Source organism: Branchiostoma floridae, chromosome 17, assembly GCF_000003815.2.
Source record: "Branchiostoma floridae strain S238N-H82 chromosome 17, Bfl_VNyyK, whole genome shotgun sequence".
NCBI lineage: Eukaryota > Metazoa > Chordata > Leptocardii > Amphioxiformes > Branchiostomatidae > Branchiostoma > Branchiostoma floridae.
In genome coordinates this window covers 11,007,954-11,032,308 of record NC_049995.1, presented here as the reverse complement: position 1 = coordinate 11,032,308, position 24,355 = coordinate 11,007,954, and the positions used below count along the sequence as shown (strand labels likewise).

Below are 24,355 nucleotides of genomic sequence, written 5' to 3'. Positions count from 1 at the left end.
GCGGTATCTCCATACCGGCAGCACAACTTCAGTGTGGTTACCAAGGACAGGGTACCAATTTAAGGACAATATAGGAAAAGTTAGCAGCTGCGTGGTTACTATTCAGTACCATGGAAAGCGTAAAAGGGGCATGTGGCAGTTGTGTGTGCGTGAGATTAGCGTTCAGTACCAAGGACAGGCTGTTGCGCGTTTGCATTCAGTACCAAGAATAGGGTGCAAAGGACATGATACGTAACGTTAACTATTGTGTGGTTAGTATTGATTGGTTGATATTCAGTACCAAGTGCAGGGTACAAAGGCAGGTAGGTAGCTGTTGTGTGGTTAAGACAATATCTAACCACACACCAGCGTTCAGTAAAAAGGACAGGGTAGGTAGCTATAGTGTATTTGGTGTTAAACACAGAGGACAGGGCATACGACCACACACCAGCGTTCAGTAAAAAGGACAGGGTAGGTAGCTATAGTGTATTTGGTGTTCAACACAGAGGACAGGGTAGGTAGCTGTTCTTTGGTTAGTGTTCAGCACCAAGGACAGGGTAGGTAGCTGTTCTTTGGTTAGTGTTCAGCACCATGGACAGGGTACGTAATTGTGGTTAGTTTTCAGCACCAAGGACAGGGTAGGCAGCTAGCTGTGGATAGTGTTCAGCACTAAGGACATGGTGGGTAGCTGTGATTAATGCTCAGCACCAAGGACAGGGTAGGTAGCTGTGGTTAGTGTTCAGTACCGAGGACAGGGTAGGTAGCTGTGGTTAGTGTTCAGTACCGAGGACAGGGTAGGTAGCTGTGGTTAGTGTTCAGTACCGAGGACAGGTTAGGTAGCTGTGGTTAGTGTTCAGTACCGAGGACAGGGTAGGTAGCTGTGGTTAGTGTTCAGTACCGAGGACAGGTTAGGTAGCTGTGGTTAGTGTTCAGTACCGAGGACAGGTTAGGTAGCTGTGGTTAGTGTTCAGTACCGAGGACAGGTTAGGTAGCTGTGGTTAGTGTTCAGTACCGAGGACAGGTTAGGTAGCTGTGGTTAGTGTTCAGTACCGAGGACAGGTTAGGTAGCTGTGGTTAGTGTTCAGTACCGAGGACAGGTTAGGTAGCTGTGGTTAGTATTCAGTGCCAAAGATAAGACAGGTACCTGTGGTGTAGTTGGTGTTCAGCAAATCAATTAGTGACATTAGAAATCCGAAAAGAACACATTACCACAAACATGGGGACAAAATAAATACTCTGGACAAAAATTACTTTGCAACAATGTAGCAGTTTTATTGAGCAACATTGGGCACTTCATGTCTCACAGATGATACTTCAATCATCATAAGATAAAAATGTTTACATCTTTGGATGTGCAACATATATCTCCTATACAGACAAACAAAATAACCTTTACCATGTTAAATAGAATATTACACAGTGTTAAATAAAACACACATTCACCTATATTTTAAAGTTTGGTTTATACATAATACAAGTTGTAAAAGAACCTTATTGACAACAGTTTTGGCTACAATGTTTCATTTGCTTTGACGTATGCACAATGCCTTTAACAGGAGAAAAATTAATCTCCTACCTGTACATGATGCATATTGGACAAGGTTTGAAAAAAAATTCATTTGCCCATTTTTTATAGGGCAAGCACATAAAAAATATACTGGCCCGTACCTGGCCGTAAACTTTCCCCTGGCCCAAAATTTGAATGATCTATTTCTATGAATTTTTGCTTGCAGAAGAGGAAATCCTTTTTAAATTTTTGAATTGAAAATTAATAGCCAAATGGATACTACAGTGTGCTTATGGTTAGATATATATTGAGAGAGAGCCAACATATTTTGTACAAGCCTTGGTGACATGACATACAATCCAAAGAACATGTAATGGAATGCTTGTAACGTTCAAAAATAGTCCTAAGAACATAATATATACCATAGAAATGTATGTTTCTGTATAACATTATATACAATGATGTTAAAACTGTCTTAGTAATGAGTAATAAATCATAACAAATACTGTACATGTACATGACTTTGTAGTCTTGCTCATTTATAACAATACTGCAAGAGACATTATATCACATATTATTCGAATTAGTATAAGTCATGAGTTATACTACGGTAACCTCTAAAGACGAGATACACTTACATGTCATGCATAAATATATACATGCAATTTCTATCTTTCTATATCCAAGTATATATTAAGTACATAGTTAGTTCAAAATTTGGAAGACAAGAGCTGTTAGTACACGTATTCACCATAATATAGATTAATGTTACAAAGTTAATTCTATCATAGTCTAGTCTTACGTTTACAGGGTTGTTTAAGTAGATTCTGATTGCTTTTTTGAAGCCAAGTAGATTTTAGTAGTTTCATCTTTTATTCTACCTTCATTAAATTTGATACACATGCATCAAAATCAGTACAATGTCATGTAAAATGTTTGAGTTTACAAATATGAGCAAGACACAAGCAATACAAAATTATAATTTGTAATCATTTTAGTTTGTACATTCACGAAAAGAATCTTGACTGTCTACATCAATCTCCACGAAAATAATATGTAATTTGTTTTACACAACTGAGGCAATAGCTATTACAGAAGAAACGCCTTACCTTACCATTATCTCATTATCTATTTGTGCATCATGTTAATCTCCAGCAGATTTCATCACAGTTCATGTCATGTTTCATGATTTTTTTTTCAAAACTCAACAATTAAATCTACATTAAATCCACACAAAGTTGCCTTCATAATTTGATACTCCAGATTCTTAAGTACACTAACAATAAAAATTTTAGTATTTGATATTTCAAACCTTCAAAGTTCAAACTACTTTCATTGGCAATCGTTGGCTTTAACCAACTTGTGGTATTATGACCATACAAGAAACAGTATCATCATAAATAGCACAACTTATGTAGCAGCTTTTAACTTTTAGTCAATATGGTAAAAAGTTATCACTAAGAGAGGAATTAGATTTGACACAGTTGTCAGACTGTGAACGGCTCCTTTTGTCAGTAGTGGTCTTTGAAATTTTAACTATTTTAAGTACATTTTACCACTGTCACTAGAATCTTAAGCAACTTGCTGTCACAGTGTTTTTTAAAACATTTTGACTACATGTATGTACTTTCTACAGTCTGTTGAGTGTCATGTTACGGGTTACAATGATTGAGTCCAATTTGGCATCTAGATTGACCTACATGTATCAAACTCACAATGATCATATTTCCAAAGAATATGGAATGCCCCTAATGTGCAAGATGGTTAAAAATGTTCAAAAGTCAGTCTGCTGACAGCCTACCAGAGGTGGCCATTTTTGTCTGACAAGCGCTACTTTTGATGGAGGTGTTTTGACATTGAAGAGGGTTGTTACACATTTGCTCAGGCGGCAACCAGAGTCAAAAGCCATCAACATTTCAGGTTGCCCCACTTCCAAGTTATCACTTCTCTTCACATCAGCTACTTATCCATTATCTTTTCTTCCAGATACTTCTTATATTTTATCTTATCAAGAAATAAATAGCTCATGCCCATAGGTGGGGGTAAAACCTGCAAAATTTCAGGTTGCGCACTGCGCTACCTGGGTCTCAAATTAAGCTGTACCAAGCAAAATGTGGTGTGCAAGTGGGTTTTTTGAGCACTTTGTTTGTCATGGTATTTGACAGGATCGATCTATTCAACGTACACCATCAAAAGATCAGACATATTATCTAAATGACAGTTTCTCTTTCTACGGGGGGAGCGGCTTCAACATCTGCCTTAGTCGTGCCCAAACAGTCGTCTAACCTATCATCGCTCGCTGCGGCCAGTTCTGTGACCCTATCCGTGTACTGCGCCAAGAGGTCATCAATCGGAACCGTGTCCGTGCTTGACGTTGGGGAGGGAGGTTGGGCGTCGTCGCTCGTTGCATCATGACGATGACGTAGCTTCGGCCGTGGCCGTAGGGGAGGGCTGGAGGCATCGGATTTCATTGGTCCAAGGGTCGGTAGGCGGGACCCTCGGGATGGAAGCCATTGGACGGAGCCTGGCTTGATGCGATGTTTGTCTTCGTCGCGCACAAGTGTGTTCTGGGAAGGAAAAGACAAAGTGATAAGAAACCCAACATACATATAATTTATATACCTATCACATTATACATGTACTTGTATTCTGGGAATACAAGACTCTTTCAAAGTGTTATGTATATCCTGCAATTTTGTTAGAAGCTGATAATTGCCTCCAATGACCCAAAAAGAATACAGTCAAACCTGTCTATAGCGGCCACTCAAGGGACTGGTCAAAATTGGCCACTATAGAGAGGTAGCCACTATAGAGAATATGCTAATTAATTGACCACAAGCAATAAGTTACACATTGTTTTAGTACCCACTGATCTTTATTCACATAATACTGTACTGTACATGTACTGCAATGATTTTTAAACTATATGTATTAAGAAAACAAAAGCTGAAAAAAGTTTTAAATGTTCTACAATTGATATATTGCCTGAAGAGACCGGTATCGTCATATTTCTTTGATCTTTCGTCTTGCATCCTTTGATACTTCGCCGTCCATGTGTTCCCGCTCGCGTTCACACGTCAGATTTGCCCATTATGCTAATGTGGTACTCACAAGAAAAGTCACGTCATTTTAGACTTATCTCTTAATAAATGTAAGAATAAAATCCACCATAGTCTGAAGTTCATATCATTTTGTCTTTGTAACAATTTATTTAGAAATTTTTGTGATGTAAATAAACCTAAGCGATAGTGTATTAGAACGTAACTTTAACACAATTTACCTCCGTAATATTGGTGTCGTCTATTGAACTTATATGACCTCGTTTGTCAGCGGGTATGGGTAGCGCCAGTTTACGAAGTTTTGTTTTGAAAATAAGTCAAAGAGGTTTTAAATCCGCCTAGGGTTACGATAAGGCCGCTGTATATGGCCGAACGCGTGTCGAAACATAGATCAGCGGTCCGCGTGGCCGTAATCGGCAGTGTTTTTGTACCTGCGGGACCGGAAATCATGTGGCCGTGGCCGCATTGGACAGGTGGCCGCTAAGCCTATTTCTTAATCATTACGAATCCAAGGGACCGACAAAAAGTGGCCACTATTGGCAGTTGGCCGTTATGCAGAGGTGGCCGCTAATACAGGTTTGACTGTATAATTTTATGTATCAGATAAAAGGAAGGAAGAATTTGTACTATTGCTATTTCTTTTTTGAAAGGTGTGGTGGGTTCTTTTAAAAATTAAAATTAACATGTATAAAATCTCTTGTTGTGGTAAAAAAGCAACAAGGCTAAATATATATTTTTTCTCTAATTTCAGACTTTGTCGGACGATGGTTCACAAAAATGGTTTCAGGTCAGAAGCTTTGACACCAATTCTACTGTGCACTGATTATGCAAATAGCAGACAGCTAATTCATGCCCTGTAATACTTCATACACACCACAGCAATGAAAATAACTGCAAATACATGAAAGTGGGCCTTAAAACGTCAAGCAGTCTGTGTTAGAAACTTCTGAAAAAAAAAGGTGGCAGCCGTATCAAGGAAGTTTTATTATGATAATATAGCATTGAAAAGCTTGATAAAACCTCCTTGATAATATGTTTCACAGGCTTAACTCAATGGGCCTCACCAGGGAAATAAAGACCATGCCAATATTCTGTTAGTTCAGATATTGTATAACTGTATAACCGTCCCATTTAGATTTTATACTGAAGGCATTTTTGCCCAACTTATTTCTTTATGCACTTATTATGCTCTTATGCCATCGGTATTAAAAATCTGCCTGGAGATTAAACAAATATGACAAAACAATCTCAAACCTCAGAACCAAACAAACGCTCTCTGGCAGATCATGCACATCCATGCAGGTCCAGAAAAGAGAAAAACATGACAAACATAAACAATCATGTCAAAAAGACAGAAATGACCACAATTAGTGACGCTAGAATCTCCATGCATTTTATCTGTATCTGTATCTACATAGCCGGTATAACCCGTTTGGCGTAACACACCAGCTCCGTAGGCACGCGGCACGGCAGCAGCTGGTTATATTACACCGAACGACCCGTCACACCTAACACCTAACACCATTTTAGTTGTCTGCTTTTTGCATGTTTTGCCCCCCACCCTATGATACTCTTGGATATGCATTAACCTGAGTCAGCAATGTGGTATTGACCGTCTCAAAGGGCATTGATCATTTGCGAGACTGAATTGCGCTGCACCTACAGTATGATCAATAGAAGATGCATGTTGAATGCTAATCAATTATCATCTTATACTACACACTCTTGTCTTAGGTAGACAAGCCTTATGGAACATTATGTACACTTAGTCTAGTCTTATGTACCAGTAGATGCCAAACTTTGTACCTTGTACAATTGCTGTGCAATAAAAATATATCTATTAAACAAACCTTGGATGCTTCCTCTTCAAGCTGCCGCTTCTTCAGCCTCCTCTTGTCCTGGAAAAAAAGGAATAAGGAAAACATGAAATCCACACAAATGAAAGCTTTGGATTGGCGAAAATGTATCAAAGAGGGTGCAAATATGAAATGGATCATGCATCATCGCGCAACTGTGAGCAGATGACTTGCCAAAGTACAAGCGAATCAACAAAGGGAACACAGGGATACAGCTGCAAACATCAGTAACCCACACAACTCCTCAGGAGGTTAACATCCTTTTAAGGAGTAATAAAAGTGTAACTAAGTGACAGGCAACAGACAACAAACTGGGTAATGAAATGTACAATTTCATGTACTATGGTAAAAGAGTGTGAGCTGGAAATTAAAATGAGGAAAACTGACTTAACTTTCTACAACATAACATTGAGCAAATGATGACGTTGCATTCATGCTATTAATCAAAAACATCACACAAGTTAGTGTTATTACAAAATGAAGATATTGAACTGAAGGAGGAGACCTTGGAAACCATGTCTATTTTTGTCTTTCTGTGAACAAATAAGAGAAAAGAACAAACAGAAAGTTTAACAAACACATGAAAGGAAAAGAAGATTGGCTCACCACCAAATGAATAAAGAACATGGACTTATGGGTTATTCTCCAAGCAGAGGTTAAGCAGAGGCTGTTTTTTTAACCTTTTTTTGTCGTTTTTACATGGGGCTTTCTATTTTGTCAAGTTTCTTGAATGAGGGCCAGCATTTTGACAAGATAAAATACAAAATAGAAAGCCAGATAAAATGACTTAAAAATGTTACAAAACAGCTGGAGCCTAACTTCTGCTTGGAGAGTTTTATGGGTATCTAAACATATACGATTCTGGCAATGAAAATAAACACATGTAAGACTGTGGATATACATTTCAAATCTTAACTACCGTACTACTCAATGAGTTTGGCAAAGCATTACAAAAATACCACGTAAACCTTCTGCCCCCTTCTTACATGAAGATAAATGAATTGACAATTGTTTCTTCACCACCACATGCACTCCAGACAACAACATGGCATCCAGAACATCAGAGAAAGAAACAACTGTCATGACAATGTTGGCTGCCATCGTCTTGGCTGTGCATAAACGTGTACTAAATAAATAAATATATTATTGAGTCCTTACCACCACATGCACCAGACAGCCACACGGCACCCAGAACATCAGAGAGAGAATCAACACTGTCCCAACAATGTTGGCTGCCATCGTCTCAGCTGTATGATGTACAAATGTGTACTAGATATTATTAAAACCACAGTCATGCACATTGAAGATATATTTTCTAGCCAGTTATCCAACTCTATTATAGCTAACTATTACAACAGTTTTCTTGACTGGAATAGGTTAAAATCAGTGCAACATGTATACTACATAATTTGTATCCATTAAAGTCTACTTTGTGTACCCTTTAAGGGCAAAACAACCAGGCTCAGGGCAAAAAGACCTTGTTATCATCAGATAAGTATGAACTAATGAGCCATAAAGAGGATTACACTAATCTGCCCATACCAATTTTGTCAGGTGAAATCCATTGGATGATGTCCCAGAAGCGATTGACCAGGTCCTGGGCTTGCTTCTCACATTTACCCTGCAGACAAGAGAAAAAAAAAACATTGAATTTAAAATTTAGTATTAGAGTATCAGTTCAACTGTTGAACAATTAGACTGCCTGATGCTTTAGTTGCAATTGATAAAAAAACTAAAGGGCGCCTGGGTAATAAATAGGCTTTTTTTTCACTTCTACATGGGACACCCTGTGGCTACCAGGCTATCTTTGGGCACGGCTGGGCCTCGGGATTTTTAAAGTCAGATCGTCCGAAGGCCGGAGGGTGGTCCGATCCGCGGGAGGGCTGGGACCAAGAGCAATTTAGTGGAGGCAAAAGTTTGTGTGCCATTGGGCTGCAGATTTGACCACACCCCCCCCCCCTCCCCATGCCAGTACGGGCGACGTGCCTGCCCTGTGCAGCCAGAAAGTTTTCAGAAATATGTGGCGGACGTGGCCTAAAAAAACAACACTTACGGACAAATTGCATGTACGGCGGGTTGTGCCCTTAGCTTTACCTAGTAAAAGATTGTGTTAACATGGGCTGGTACAGAGAGAGTAATATTCCTACCTCCATGTTACAGTAGCCCTGTATACAGGGTTTGCCGGCTTGCTGCCACTTGAGTTCAGCCTGGGGAGTTTCCTGGTAGGGTTTACACATGCCCTGGGGGTGGGACATGTTCATACAGCACACGTTGCACGACTCGCTCACTGGAAAATACAAAGCAAGGCTCTAACATCAAACGATGGTTACATCAACCAACTGTAAACAGACATTTGGGACAGCATTTGCTGTTTTTTATTAGTGACTGGACCAACATCTGAATTTACCCGCTTTTGAACCAAAACTCTGAATTGATTTGTCTATCAGATGAGGAAAAATCTATGATGGTACAATAAAAGACAAAGTCAAGACAAGGTTGTATGTTAAACGTCAAATAGCCCCTGGTAATATGTCAAATAGCCCCTGTTGGTTGAGTACAGGAGCTAAATGTATTAATGACTCTACTCTACTTCCCACTTGAACCGGTAAGTGCCAAAACATTTAAACTCCTGCTGATATAATCTGGTCATTTTCTACTTGGTCCAAAATACGGTCCACTAATTTTTTCAGGTCCATATTTTTTTTGGCCGGTCCCACAAGAAAGAATGGTTTTGTAATGTTACAGCATGAAAACTGGCTGCCCCATATGCCACTATAGGCACTATTCAAGGGTCTGAATGAATCATGTCGCTATTTTACTGACCATTCTGACACAGGCAGGATTGGAGCCCACGGCTCTCACAGAAAGGCATGCAGGTTCCATTCCTACACTGGCCACTGCAACAACAAGAGAAGGTTTCAGCTTTACATTCATCAATTATACATTCAACATGCATCAAGCTATACATGTAGCTACAAACTGTACAGGGCATGGGGAATGGAGTTTCCCTGTTCACAAGAGGACATTACAATCTTGATGAAGGTAATAGCAATTTACTTGTTACTTCTGGGACAACTACAAGGTGAAACGACAATACAGGGAGTATGGATACTAATGGGGGTATGGACACTGCTTGGGATACGAATACTACATGGGGTAAAGACACTACAACACTATACAATGTGTACATGGTTACATGTTTTCTCTTTGCATTAGCAATCGTAAAGAGAAATAGGTTGTACAGATGTATGATTGGTGGGACTTTGAGGAAAATTTTGACCACTGAGCTTGTTTGAATAGAAACTCCTTGTTTGAAGAGAAATATCATTATATAATAATTAAGCTAAACTTACTCCGCAATGCAGGTGCCGTTATTCCTGGGTTCAGAAGCTGGACAGTCCGGACTGGTTCCAGTGGTCAGTGTTAAGGACAATCAACAAATCATGTTGTTAATCCTATATCTTTGTGGTAGTCACCTCAGCTATTCCAATGATTTCCAAGGAAGGTCTCACTTGCAAAGTTAGTAATATGAATAGAATGGAACAATTATTTGACCTTCATCTTCAAAGACCTAATGTCATACACCAAATATCATTATCATCAAAATCCAATTAGATGTTCATACATGTATGTTATGCTGACCACAAATATCTTGGGACAAAAACACACTGACACACATGCAAATACCCCCAAACAATACCTCAATTTTTTATGGAGGTAAAAAGAAATAAACAAACCAAATATGTTTTAATCTTGTGTTTATTGCTAGACTACAGGTCTTGTGTTTGGAGAGAGTCACACGCCGAGACCGTCAAAGAATCCACCACACTTAACAAAAAAAGTAGGGGTCATTCCAGTGTGAGTGAATCAAACCATTCTATTACTAAATTGGGTAGGGAATTTGAATTCCTGAGCAACATTCATAACCCCTGCTTTGCCTATTGAGTCAGTCAGTCAAAATTGCCAAAGCTGATGACTTGCTGCTACAGTTAGAGCAGTTCAGTGCCTAGAAGTGGTCAATGGCCTTGCACTGAGCACAACTCATTAAGAAAAAAGACTCAGAATCAGAATTCAAAAGGATATGTACAGTAGGCGGCCTGTTTGCATGTTGCGTCATCCTCGGGGGGCGCGGGCTTCCGACAGACGTGAGAGCTGGGAGCAAAGGTGCAGTTCAGACAGCAGGGGGAGTTGTTGTCACTGTAAACAAACCAACCATGATTTATACAGATCTACACAAAATGATTGAAAATCTGGTCCACAAACTAATTACTATTAAGTATCTAATACCACCTCAAATAAAGAACAGGAGATATTCATGTCTTCAAGTACCGGAGTTACTGTAAATGCAGAAATGTTCGCGGTGGATTAATGTTCGCGGTTTTCGCAGTGACCACTTCACCGCGAACTTAAAACCACCACGAACATTTTTCTATTATTGTATTAGACTGCAGTCTATGGTGTTACCCAACTTAAATCCGATGCAAAAAGTCCTTTTACATTGTGTACCTGCTACCGCGAAATTAAATCCCCGCGAACTTAAATGCATTTACACTTACAGTACCATCCCAGGATTGAGGTGTTATAAAATCAATTTTTCCTAACAACTATCATAGAGTGGAACATGTTGCTACCGTAGGAGTATCCTCATAAAGGCACTTTAAACAACACTTATAGCTAGAATGCAATGGTTAGGTTGGCTTGTCAGTCAGTGTGTTATAACCAGCTGCTGCCATGCCACGTGCCTGCGAAGCTGGTAAATCACGCTGAAGGTTGGTTATCTGACCATACGAAATTTAATGCAGAAAATTACTAGTCTGACAGCCCTATGTTCCAACAAGCCAGCTATATTCCAACAACCCTGTATGTTGGCCGATGGAAGCTTGCTGCCTTGTGTGCTTTACGGCACGGGAAGACCTAAGGTCTAAGGTAAGGTCTGTATGTTCTACACACACAAGTTCATACTAATAATGTTTAATAACATTCAGTTTGTTTGGTATGTTGCATTAAGACTGAGATGACAGCACAACTCACCTACACACAGCGTTCCCCTTGAACTTGCACTCCCCGGTACAGCAGGGGTCAGTGTTCTTGTTCCCAAGGTGACCAGGGTCACAGTCCTCCCCCTCCTCAACACGGTAGTTCCCACACAGGGACTTCTGGGGCTCTAGAAATGACAGACCAAATAAACGTACAGTCAAACCTGTACAAGTTACCACTTCTACAAGCTAATAACCACTTCTACATGTACAGATGACAAGCTTTTAGCCAGGCGTCCTGTTCTAAAAAGGATTAAAAAATTGAACGCACTAAACACCCTTATAATTACACTGGGGAGCAGATCCTCCAACACATATAATTCTGATTGACCAGGGATGCTACCAAGTCACTATACAGTCAAACATGTTCAAGTGACCATCTCTACATAAGGGCCTGACCAATGTGCCCACTTTGTGGTCCCTTACATAATGTGACCACAATGTGGTCCCTTACATAATGTGACCACAATGTGGTCCCTTACATAATGTGACCACATTGTGGTCCCTTACATAATTTTTCCCATTGACAAAAGCATTAAGAATGACAAAGTTTAATTGCAGTACTGAAGACAGCTGCTAGAGGTCCATTATCGATCCCTATCCACTTACTACATATAGGATCCATCCTTAGCTTCTTGAGTTAGATTTGTTTGCTGACAAAACACACACACTCCAAAGGTACCTGAAACAAGGAAATCAAATGACTTACCGACAAAACAAAGAGAGTGCTTGGCTGACAGCACCTTGTAAATTGACCTCTTACTACAGTTGGAGAACAGCTGAAGAGGAGGGGGGGGGGGGGGAGAAACATTGGTCAATATTTTATTTTAGATGCTAAAAGGGTAATGGAGAGAAATTGATTAGTAATTTGTCTAGGTCAAAAGGTCGCTCCTTCTGATTGGTCAGAATTTGAATCGACAACATATTTTGTCAATTGGTATCGCTCCTTCTGAATGCCAATGGTCAGAATTTGAAGCGAAAACAACATAACGTGTCAATTCAAATTCTGACCAATCAGAAGGAGCAATACACACCGGGCTGGTCAGAATCTATGATTTCAGCGTCATAACCAACATGGAACGGGGCCTTCTGATTGGTCTGCGGCGCCTGGCTATATGATAACCTGTGTTCACTTGGTAGAAGTCACTCTGGGTCAAAGTTGAACTGTAATTTAAATTTGACTTACATTTTTGACTGTCTAACTTCAGTCATTGCCAAGGTATGAGTAATCCACTGCTTCTGCGATGTCACACTGAAAATTACAGTTCAACATTGATCCAGAATGTAAGCATAATTTGTTTACCTTATTGTTCCTTTCCTCCCCGCTGACGGCTACTTGGTACATTATATACTTCCCGCCCTGTTCCGGGTTTGGCGAGCATTCCGGATCATCCGTGTCGTGTTCGCTGCCGAAGTTGTGCCCGAGTTCGTGCGCAGTGACAAGGTCGGCCTCTCGCGTGAGGATTCGTCGGTTCCAGTTCAGTGTGCTGGTAAGACCGGTGTTGAGGTATAGTGTAACTTGCTGTTTCCTATACACTGCAGGGAGATAGGCTGGGTGGAATTTTTTTCCATTCAAACAATGTTAACCGACATGCAGAATCCCTTGAGCAAAGCTTGTCATTTTCATTTAACACTACACGTAGTTTAACAAAAATGAATAAAAAGTAATCAGTGCTCACCAGCAAAGTATGTTTACCAAACAAGATATTGAACCAAAGTTGACAGTCTATTGAGAAGTAACATGAAGAGTACTGAAGAAATGAGCTTGAGCTGAGGACTAGATATGATCAAAAACAAACAAAAAAACAAAGTGTACAAAAACACTAAGTGTACCAAACAGGACACCAAACCAAACTTGTTCAGAAGAATATACAGAAAGCTGGTAGAGCTTTAACCCTTATTGAGCTGCAAACTCGATAATCACACATCTTAATAAATCAATATTAAACTTGAAATATTGCACGCAAGGCTGATAGGCAAGCAGAATTGTAGAAACAGCAGGCAGTCGGGAAACAGTCCCTCCACCAGATCTAGAAGAGCTGCAGTCTGTATGATTGCCCTGAGAAAGCACCAGGTTAGTTAAGAAAGAGCTCTGTGAACTTAAGGATCATTCAGAGGATTCTTTGCACTTGAAATTCATCTAATTTTCTTACATTTCTGACTACTCTTTTTGAAAAATGGCAAGGTGCTGGTATTACTGGTAGTTGGTACAAATTTTAATGATTAATCTTTTATTCTAATGCCCTGAAATGAATTTACTTGACATGTTTTAAGAAAGTTGGATCTAATTTCTCAGTAACAATTGTTATAGTTTCATGAACTGAACTTGTTTACACATTTCTATCATGAGATTAAATCATATGTACATGATGATGCTGATAGCCAATGGAATGATAGCCAATTTTTTGGTAATCAACATTACACTGCAATGTCAAAGAGAACTTGTTATTGGTATCTGGTTGATGGAAGCCATGACACTTCTAGCAACAGTCGTTTTATTTCTAACATACTTGTATCTCAAGTGCAAAAAATCCTGCCAGAGAGTTCCTTAAACGTAAAGATCCAGGAAAGGAGACACAGAGGATGTCTTGAAGATGTCTTGAGATTTCATCCGACAGCTGGCAGACTGAGTCTTACCATATGCATTTCTGCAAACTTCCCATTCTGACCGGTCATCGGTGCACCTCAACTCTAGAACAAAAACATGCCGGGTTCTTTGAGTCAGACAACAAGCATGCATGGTAGGGTTCAAGTCTCTACCAGGGTTGTCTAGATCTTCAATTAGGGATTTTTTTTCTGCCCCACTCATTGTTGGGGAGCAATGCAACATGCTGCTCTGATTGGCCAGTATTTCCTGTGGACTGTTCCTAACTAACTAATTGGTTGAGCTGTACACTCAAATGTTCTGTGATTGGTCAATGATGACATCATCTCAAGGACAAATACAGTGAGCTGCTCTGATTGGTTAAAAGTTGGTTAGTATTTCCTGTAGACTCTTTTGATTGGTTGATCTGTATCCTAAGACCTTCTGTGATTGGCCAATGATGGCATTAGCAGCTCAATGACAAATGCAGTATGCTGTTCTGATTGGTTACAATTTGGTTAGTATTTTATGTGGACTCTTCTGATTGGTTGAGCTGTACCCTAAGATCTCCTGTGATTGGCCAATGATGTCATCAGCATTTCAATGATATTTAATGCAATGAGCTGCTCTGATTGGTTAATTTTTCTAGTATTTCCACTTGCTACCAAATAATAAGCAAGCAATAGTTTTCTAGTACAATATATTAAGTACTAGATGATTATTAAACAGGAACTTTTACTTGTATATCAGATGAAAAAAGATATGAAGTTGTTAAGTGTTACTGTGGTTATATGGCAATGAACAAAGTTTGCAAAGTGCAAAGCAAGTTATCAAAATACCTACACTGCAAGTGACATAGATATCATATTATGGTTAATCTGCAAATGTAGCCTTTCAAGTTCTGTTAGCGATGAGTATGCAGTTTTAACAGGCAAGATATACTTCCAACACAAAAGGGTGTCACCAAAAATATATGCATGTTGAATTGATGGACTTGACCAACCCAAAGAGTAGATTTTTTACCCCAGACTTGTTTTTGAATTTGTTTCTACACAGAATAGTTCTTAGTCTTAGTTCTATGATGAAATCAAACATGTAACAACTTCCATGTATGCAAAGCAGTCAAAATTATCAAGCTTTGATTCTGAAAGGAACTCTTGTCTGAGACCTTCAACCTGTGACATACAAACGACCTATAAACTATGACCTTGAACACTGAATACGAGCGATCGCGATGATGTCACGGTGACGCAGTGGTAGGCAAAAAGCAGGTGTTTGGCAAAAGCTTGATTTACATATTAACCAGTAATTTGAGCTACTAATATAAATATCAATTTTTAATCCAATCAAGGAGGTTAAAAAGCCATTGCTCCAATGTACTGACGTCCTGGTAGGCACCAAATTGTCGCCCAATACCCCGGATATAAACAACAACAGCGATGGCTTGTATGATCAAGTTCAGTTAGTAAATCAAATGACCTCTGAACTATGACCTGTAAACATGATCCGGATGACCCTTGAACCTGAAACTTTGACCTACCATCCGTGCAGATTCCCCCGATGCCCGCTTTCCGGTCAGTTCCGACCCAGCCCAGTCCCAGAACGCCGAGGTCAAAGTCTTGGTATGTGAAGAGATGTGCCAGGCAGAACTCACTGTAGTCATGGAGGCTGAAGTTCTACAATAGCAGCAGAACACAGGAACATATAGAACTCACTTACTGTGGTCATAGAAGCAAGTTCTAGGAGATGAACACTGAACATAGTGTCAGAACTCACTTGAACTGCAGCCATGGTTCTATAGGTTCTGGAGCAGAACTCAAGAACCTAAGGAACGTAATGTAGTCATAGAAAAAGTTCTCTAGAACAGGAAGAACACATGACACACTTTCTATCAAATAACAAGTCAAAGAGCAAAATTTTAAAACAGGGAGTATACTTTTTTATAGCTTCTCAATAACATACAATTTTGTACTCTCACAATGCAAAACATAAAAAGGAAAACAATAATTGCATTTTCAGTAAATCACTCGCATAAGGGACCGCACGATATTTATCGGGGGGGGAGGGCTGGTGCGTTGGAAGTCTGATCAAAAATTTTTTTCATGGCCCTCCCCCCCATCTCAAAAAAAATTAACGTGACCCTCCCCCTCCCCCCCAAAAAAATCAACATGGCCCTCCCCCCGACAGGCATCATTAAAAGGGTAGAAAAACAACCGATAAAAACTTAAAGTAATAAAGTTAAAGTAATATAGACGTCAGGGCACAAGGGCACCCGGCGTCCACCTGGTGTAGCCAGTGTTCTTGCCAGGATTTTTTCACATCGTCGGGGCAGGGGTCCGGGGTCATGCTCCCCCGGGAAAATTTGGATTTTCAAACCCTCTAAAGCAGAATTTCCTGCAATTTGAGAGGAAAATTATGCCCTTGAGATTGGATGCCGTTTGCCTTTTTCTACTCCCGTTATTCAGAATAAACAAAATAACTATAAGCACGGGGAATCAGCCGTCAGTGATCTGGCCCGGGTATTATTGTCCAGTCATGTCTATTTGAAAATTTTGGGTTATTGATGCTTCGAAACAGGGCTCTAGCCAGTGAGTTTGTCAGCCCATGGAAAAATCCTGCTAATTTTCTTCCGGCATTGACTGAGTAAAAAAATGACTACCTCGTGCGATCGATGGTGCGTCCTCCCGCATCAAAATACTAGTAGTTTTTCCAGAGCATAGAATAACGACGCCATCACACCTTGTGTTTTTTTTTCTTCTACTTTGCCGATGATTTTACTAAAATTAATTAAATTGGTCGGGTTTTACACGGGCGGGCCGCGCCGTCATTTTTCAGGAGCGTGCGTTCGTTTCCTGCAACCTCAGGTAACCCCGTTTTCGGCGTGAAATATTTGGCTGGATTTCTTTTTTTACATAGACCAAGAACGTTATACAAATGTACAATATACGAAGGAAGGCGATCTGCTGCGTCTTTGGCAGTGATCAGTGCCGGTGTAGCCTTGAAGGAGTAGCCAGAAAAGACGTCCCAACGTGCTGGGCGCTGCGATCGACAGTCCGTCTGGGGAGGGGGGCGTGCCGCGCCATGTGCCACGGAGTGCACAGCCGACTCGATCGACGCTTGACAACAATATTGCGGCCCCTTTTCTGCCGCAAATTTTGCCCTTTTGAAACAAAAGAAATGTTGTAAATAAAAATAAAAATAAAGTTTATAGCTTTGGATTCTTCGCATAATTACCGCGCACCGCGCGTAGTTGAGGAAACCGTTTAATAGTAAATTGTTGGGGAAGAAACTTGCCAGACGACACGGGCGGCTCTGGGCGGCTACCAATATATCTAAAACGTGCCGCGCTCCGCCCATGCCCCAGTATAAATTGTAAAGGTAGGATTCCTTCGTATAAAGATAGATTTTTAAAAAGATTCCACACCGGTGGTACAGGTCAGCCTTTCTTTCAGATTTTTTACGGACACGCTCACCCGAGCCGAGTGCGTCTTTCCAGAAAAAATAAGTCCCAAGACGGAATGACGTATGCCTGGCGGGAACGCTGGTCCAGGGCAGCGCCACTTTTTGGGGGACTTAAGCCCCCCCCGGAAGCTGTTACATTTTAGGCTATTCAGAAGGCTTATTTTATCAGTTTTAGGGCCATGTCAAGATATCAAAACAAAAATAGTATAAATTTTTCTTTCAAAAAAATTAACATGGCCCTCCCCCTATCTTAGAAAAATTTAACATGGCCCTCCCCCCACCTCAAAAAAAATTAACATGGCCCTCCCCCCCTAACGCACCAGCCCTCCCCCCCTGATAAATATCTTACAGTCCCTAAATTGCAGAACTTGCATTCATAGCATTTCCACTACCAGTACATGTATATGATTGTAGCACTACTATAGCTTCCACAGCGAACTTGAATCCTCCAATTTCTTCCTACTAGTACTACAAAATCAAATCAACCTGAACTTAAAGTCATCCACAGTACAGTACTTACCGCCAGTAGATCCCTAACTTGCCATGTGACCCCCTGCATGTCCATGTTGTACAGTTCCGCACCACCGGGAGGGGTGGGCTCCTCGTGTACTTTGATCTGACAAAAGACAGAGGACATGATAAAGTACTTACAGCCAGCAGGTCTTTAACCTGCCATGCTCCATATTGTAGCATTCAGTGCCAGTGGGTGGGGTGGGCTCTTCATGCACTTTGATCTGACAAAAATGTACAGTTACATCAGGGCTCGAAATACCACCTACATATGCAGGTTAGTGCAGGTAAAATTGGTGATATGGAGGTATTTCTGGTGTCTACCAGCTACACCTAACCTGCACTGGTCCATGTACTGGGTTTTATACATATATGTCCAATGAATCTGTATATAGATTGTTATCATCTGTAGTGACTGTTACCACCTATGAAATATAAAAGAAAAAATAGCAATGGTTTCTGAATAATTTCAGTATAATCCATACTTCCTAAATTCATAGTGGGGAAGGGAAAATTTGTCTGGTGCAGGTAATTTTCAATGTTACCTGCACCAGTGCAGGTATGCAGAAAAAAGTATTTCGAGCTCTGTACATGTATGTGTATGAAGCGTTGATAGAGGTTAGACATCCAGGTAATAAGATAGTGCTCGAAATACTTCTTTTAACCAAGTTGCCCTGGTGGCAACCGCAGTCATAAGCCATGTTGTGCCATCAACATTTCAGGTTGCCCAACTTTCAAGTTATTACTTTCTTCAAATCTGATAAGCTATTTATCTGCTATAATCTTTTCTTCCAGTTACTCACCTCCTTGATCTCAAAGCCGAAGCCTCCCATGTCCTTCCCCCACTGTGTACAGCGGAATATTCTGTCCACGCCTTCGATCAGGTTGATCTGGAAATAAAAATGACATTTTGGCATTGTTTGATGGTTTTACAAGAAATTATACAATACACATCTCACCACTGTGACAGTTTTACCTACATGTAAGACTAAGAACAGCACTGAAACCTATAGTACAGCACTACAACACATAACCTACCAGGTAGTTGATAGTCTTGCACAGGCTGTTCTGGCCCATCTTGCTAACAGTTTTACTAGACTAAGAATAGCACTCAAACCTATGGTACAGCACTATTACACATAACCTACCAGATAGTTGATAGTCTGGCGCAGGCTTTTCTGGCCCATCTCAGTGAAGAATCTGTAGTCTGCGACCAGCTGCATGGGGCAGGTGTTCTTGGCTGGCCCTCTGATGTCACAGTCCATATCGGGGGGAGGGGGGGTCGGACTCTCGTACTGGGGGGGCTGGCTGCCTGTTTGACGCCTTGGTCTGTCTGTTTATCATTAAACATGAGGAACATACATGAATGTCATCCATGTCTTTGACTGAAATGTGTCTTCTTGGAAATCAGCATGTCCTTGTGGCTCAAGTGGTAATGCAACCCACTGCTTTGCCATCTGGATCAACTTCCATGGGTCTAAGGACCAAAATTTTATTCCAGCAATGATTGGGGAAATAGAAAGAATTATAATTAGCAATTCACCAAATGGGAATGATGATGCTAAGGAAACCACCAATCAGCTAGCAGCACTCACCATTTGTACTGTGTCTACGATGGCCTTTTGGAAGAGGCAGTTGATCATCATCAAACTCAGCACAGAACCTGCAATATAAAACCAGCGTTGCAATATAAAACCAGTTCTTTGGAAACTTCTTTTTTCATACAGTTTTTGCCTATTCTTACTTTATGAAAATAATGTGGGAACCCAGATAGAACAGAACAGATCATCAAAATCAAACTTGTAGAAGTAAAAGTGACAATCTTGATATACATTATTGTATAAGGACCACATAGCCATTGATATATAGTAAAACTTGTAGTACTAGTGACCACCTCTATATAAGGATTAAGGACCACCATATCATTGCAGCTACTTAACAGGTCTCTTAGATAATTTTCCCATTGGCACTAGCATTACGAATCCTGTTTATTCTTCCCTTAGTGGCAGTTTTGATATGATGATGATGAGTGGCAGTTTTGACCATCTTTTTGTGCCATTGCTCATTGTGAATATAACACGTAGTATCAACTCAAGTGATTTAAACTCACCCTACTCCAGGAGAAGTTTTAGCCCCAGCCCCTGTGAAGTTGAACTTGACATCTCGGGCCCGGTAGGAGATCATGGTCACATTCTCACCTGTAGGGAGGTGTCTCCAGGATGGCTGGAACAGACAAATATAATATTATGCTGCTGATTGTTATGTAAACTCGTGCATCCAGTATTGCACACTAAAATGAAATATCAAAACTGGAATCGAAGTTCCACTCTAGTACCATAACAAGCTGCCAGGGGGCCCAAAATTGAATCAATTTGTCAAGACCTACCCACATACCAAGTATCAAAACAATCCATTTGCGCATTCACGAGTTATCTTGGTCACAGACACACACACCACACACACACACACACACACACATACACACTACAAAACTCAAAAACATAACCTTCTTGGCAAAGGTAAAAATGGCTTATGACAATGCAAGGGTATGCTTAAGCCATATCTGACCTCTATAAAGTAGATGTCCTCTCCCACTGTGACCCTGGCAGACAGGACTCCATCCTCCTCCAGGTGTGCTTCTACTGTAGACCCTGGCTCACCTGCAGAAGGCAGTGATAACATGTTTTGAGCAAAAGATACAAGTAACTACACATCTAATGCCAAAGAAAGCTGCAAGTGAGACTGACAGTCTTTGAGTATGAGGTACAAAGTAAGGTACTGAGTTTTAGCACAAACTAAATAATTTGTCCATACTGTCTTTAGATTTTAGTAAACACAAACACACACGCACACACATACTCACCTCACCTCACCGGTCCAAAAGCCTCACCGACAGTGGGTACATACTAATAGGTACCAATCTATCTTCAATATAAACTTAAACTACAGATCTCTAAGAGACTAAGTGGATTGATGGCTTACTAGTGAATGTGCTAGCTTGCAGTGTAACATAATTTATTTATACTTCTGGACACCATGCAAGGTGACTAATATATTTGTATTTCTTTATGTCATGATCATTTCAAGTAACGAAAATCATCAGATTCTCACCTAAGACTTGTCCAGTGAAGAAGCTGTTCTTGTCCACCTGTTCGTACTTGACATTCCCTCGGGAGTCCACGCCGTAAGCCTTGAACTTGGGACTGAGCAGCCCAGTCCTGGGCTCTAGGTACAGGTGGAAATGTCTAGGGAAAAATCACAATCACTATGATACATTTCTAGATCACTGAATATTACTGGTACTCTAACACAAATTAATGATCATGTACTAGCAGCTAACACATGTGTAGTCCAGTTTGAATCTCAGCTGTGTCCATCATCCCCACATCATGAACGGAAGTAGAAAAGGTTTCAGTCCTTATGACAGGACGTTACACAGAGGTCTACTGTTCACTGGATATTGATGAATTTGTTACAATCAACGGACAACGATTAAACACAACGCAGCCGTAACGCAACAATATCATTAATACAACACACCGATAAAATAACACAACTCTGCAGTCGGTCGCAATAATGCATTTTTAGTAACAGATCTGAAAGCACATGATCCCAATATTGTATTATTCTGACCTAATATTGGCTGTGTTATTGCATTGTTTTGCGAAGTATAATGAGCTGGGTCAGGTTTCATGCTTGTTTAGCTACATTGTCAAGGAAATGTATATAGTATAGTACCAATCCTTGGTTTATTTTTCCAGTCAGAAATAAACATAAGCAAAGAAATTGTGAGGTATGAATTATAATGAAATTCAAGACATTTCCCAGCATAAAACCGCATCAAGATAAAGGTGTATAGCAACACCAATTTCACTTGTCCAAAAGAGCTAGGGGAATATCCTTGGGGTGGGTACCGGTACAGAAAATACAGGTCCAGGTACAATCCAGTACATCAACTCTCCTTTACTTCTTGGGCCAGTAAGCCACTAAATGGGTGAACACCTGCCAATATAATCTGTTCATTTTCCCACCGGTACAAGATCCTGTCCACTGATTTTTTTCAAGGCTGGTTTCTCTGGACCGGTCCAACAAGAAAAATTGGTTTTGGTGTACCGGTACACACCTTGTACGATGAAGCTGTAAACACAGAATTCAGAATTGTGATCTTCCTAGTACTTACTTCCCCAGTGTGTCAAACTCCATCTGTCTGGGGTAGGGAGGGGGGTGATCTCCTGGAGACCGCTTGTGTCTGGACAAGAAGTGATGTCTCAGGTCTGTTGTCTTTAAGGTGTCATACTGTCTTAAGACGTGGGCCAGACCACCTGGGAATTGGGGGTGAGAATGAAAGATGTAACGTTAATTGATGTAATGTTAATTGTAAATAAGAAGAAGGCAGTTCTTGCTTCTACCTGTGATTGCGCAGACAAAAGCACACATGTATATGATTGTGGGTAATATGTGTAGCATGTATAAGTTTAACATATGTTGAAACTCTGTCGGTAGGTCCTTTACTGAGGGTCTGCATGGGGGGGTCTTGGTAACGCTTAACGGTGAATTCAGGAGGCCCGGTAACGGTTAACGGTAAATTCAGGAGGCCCGGTAACGCTTAACGGTAAATTCAGAATGAGTTACAAAGCATAACAGCAACACTGACGTGCATTCCTATTCATACAACGCTAGAGTAGTTATATCAATGGGTGAAAATACATTGTGAGAAGCAAAAGGTGCCCAGAACCCGGATGAATGACAGGGACAATGTCCATGGCATCTGTAAATTGACGGAGGCAGAGTTCCCGGCCCGCCACAGAGACGGCGGCAGCAAATTTCTTATGGGGGGATTGAAGTATTGTTTCCGCACATGTAGCGCCGAAGGCGCGACGCAATCCATTGGGGAAAATTTTTCAAATCAAGACCCTTTTAAATGCTCTTTCCTGCATTTTCGGCAAATTTTGCCGACCGACTAAGATAGGTTGATTTTGACATTTTCATCAAATTACACATGATTATACTCGTAGCTTTGGCCTCCACCCCCAGAGCCCCGACATATTTTTACCATTTCGAGCTCGGAAGGCACGAGACGTTGCAATATAAGTCCGGGGAAATTTTAAAATCTGGACCGTCTGAAACGCCATTTACTGCATTTTGAAGGACAAATTTTACCGTAAGACGAAGCTAAATTAAATTAAATGACATTTTATTAGAGAGAAAAGGTTTTTTTGTGCGAAAACCCACGCCCCTAACATATTTTCGCAATGTCGTCGTGAGCGCCAAAGGCGCAAGCCGTCGCAATGGAGGTCCGGAGAAACCTCATTTTCTGCATTCTAGGAGACCTTTTTTTGCCCGAAACTAAGCTATGTTTGACACTGAAATCTGTATGAGTGATAAAGTTTTGAGAGCGACGCATCCGCAACATATTTTACCATGTTCAGAGCCGAAGGCCGGGAGGCTCGGAGAAATTTTGAAATCTGGACCCTTTGAAACGCCATTTCCTGCATTTTCAGGGGTTCTATCTGGCATTTGTCTTCGTGTGTATAGTATAACGGGTTACGAAGAATTTCTTGGTAACGCTTAACGGTGAATTCGGGATAACAAATAACGATTAACGTTGAATTAAAACGACCAATAACGCTTAACGAAGAATATACCGATAACGATTAACGTTGAATTAGAGCGGGTCGGTAACGATTAACGGTGAATTAAAATGGCTCGTAACGCTTAACGGAAAAAGGCATGCAGACCCTCTTTACTAAGTTTGATTTCCAATAGGTAAGGCCACACTGATATAGTTTTATGGATGACATCCTCTGGAGACCACAAAACTAATGCATGAGGGCAAAAAAAGAGAAAAATCCAGCCACTAAACCACGGGACACAGAAATGATATGTTAGGATACTAAGAATCATAATGTACTTACAAAATATTCAGCACTAGTAGTAGTACTGCATCTATGATTTTTATCACAGTTATTTCATTTACTAGTGCACATTGTAGCATGTGATTGCAATACACAGAATGTCGGAATGGTTAATAATATGACCATGATTCCCTCTGCTGTTTGTTAAGTGAATTACTGCAGCATTTAGAAAACCCTACCAAGTCAGATACCACACCTATCAATTAGAAAACACTTGCCCCCCTCCCCACCATAAACTACCAGCGAATTTTCCTTAATTTCTCTAGCAAAAACGACACGAATAACGCTTTTCTTACCTCCAGATTGGTGGACACAGTCTGTGAGTTGTATTATTACAAAAAGTGGCAAAATAAAGGCGAAAATCATGGTGTTTTTACGACAGACAAAAATATACAACATTTTTCCTATGAACAAGTCAGTCACTGCTTCCGGGTAATTGTTTTGGCT

At 40.5% G+C, this 24,355-nt stretch overlaps 1 protein-coding gene across 5 annotated transcripts; it reads right to left on the bottom strand.

Moving 5' to 3' along the window:
* Positions 1 to 1,226: 1,226 nt before the first annotated feature.
* On the bottom strand, positions 1,227 to 24,355 carry LOC118404014 (ADAM 17-like protease). 5 transcript variants are annotated; one of them, XM_035802937.1, is made up of 23 exons: positions 24,205 to 24,355; positions 22,174 to 22,315; positions 21,105 to 21,238; positions 20,562 to 20,653; positions 20,104 to 20,216; positions 19,589 to 19,656; positions 19,142 to 19,326; positions 18,797 to 18,883; positions 18,004 to 18,099; positions 15,562 to 15,697; positions 14,075 to 14,128; positions 12,741 to 12,988; positions 12,147 to 12,216; positions 11,433 to 11,565; positions 10,485 to 10,598; positions 9,755 to 9,814; positions 9,225 to 9,298; positions 8,549 to 8,688; positions 7,944 to 8,022; positions 7,560 to 7,648; positions 6,907 to 6,934; positions 6,396 to 6,443; positions 3,891 to 4,053 (listed from the first exon to the last, which is right to left on the bottom strand). In XM_035802937.1, exons 1-22 carry the CDS (start codon positions 24,305 to 24,307, stop codon positions 6,412 to 6,414), a joined length of 2,277 nt encoding a protein of 758 aa, XP_035658830.1. In that variant the 5' UTR covers positions 24,308 to 24,355; the 3' UTR covers positions 3,891 to 4,053; positions 6,396 to 6,411. The 5 variants fall into 5 exon arrangements, with proteins under 5 accessions (XP_035658826.1, XP_035658827.1, XP_035658828.1 ...); XM_035802933.1 differs by lacking the exon at positions 6,907 to 6,934 and having other exon boundaries at positions 1,227 to 4,053; XM_035802934.1 differs by lacking the exon at positions 6,907 to 6,934 and having other exon boundaries at positions 1,227 to 4,053; positions 12,741 to 12,973.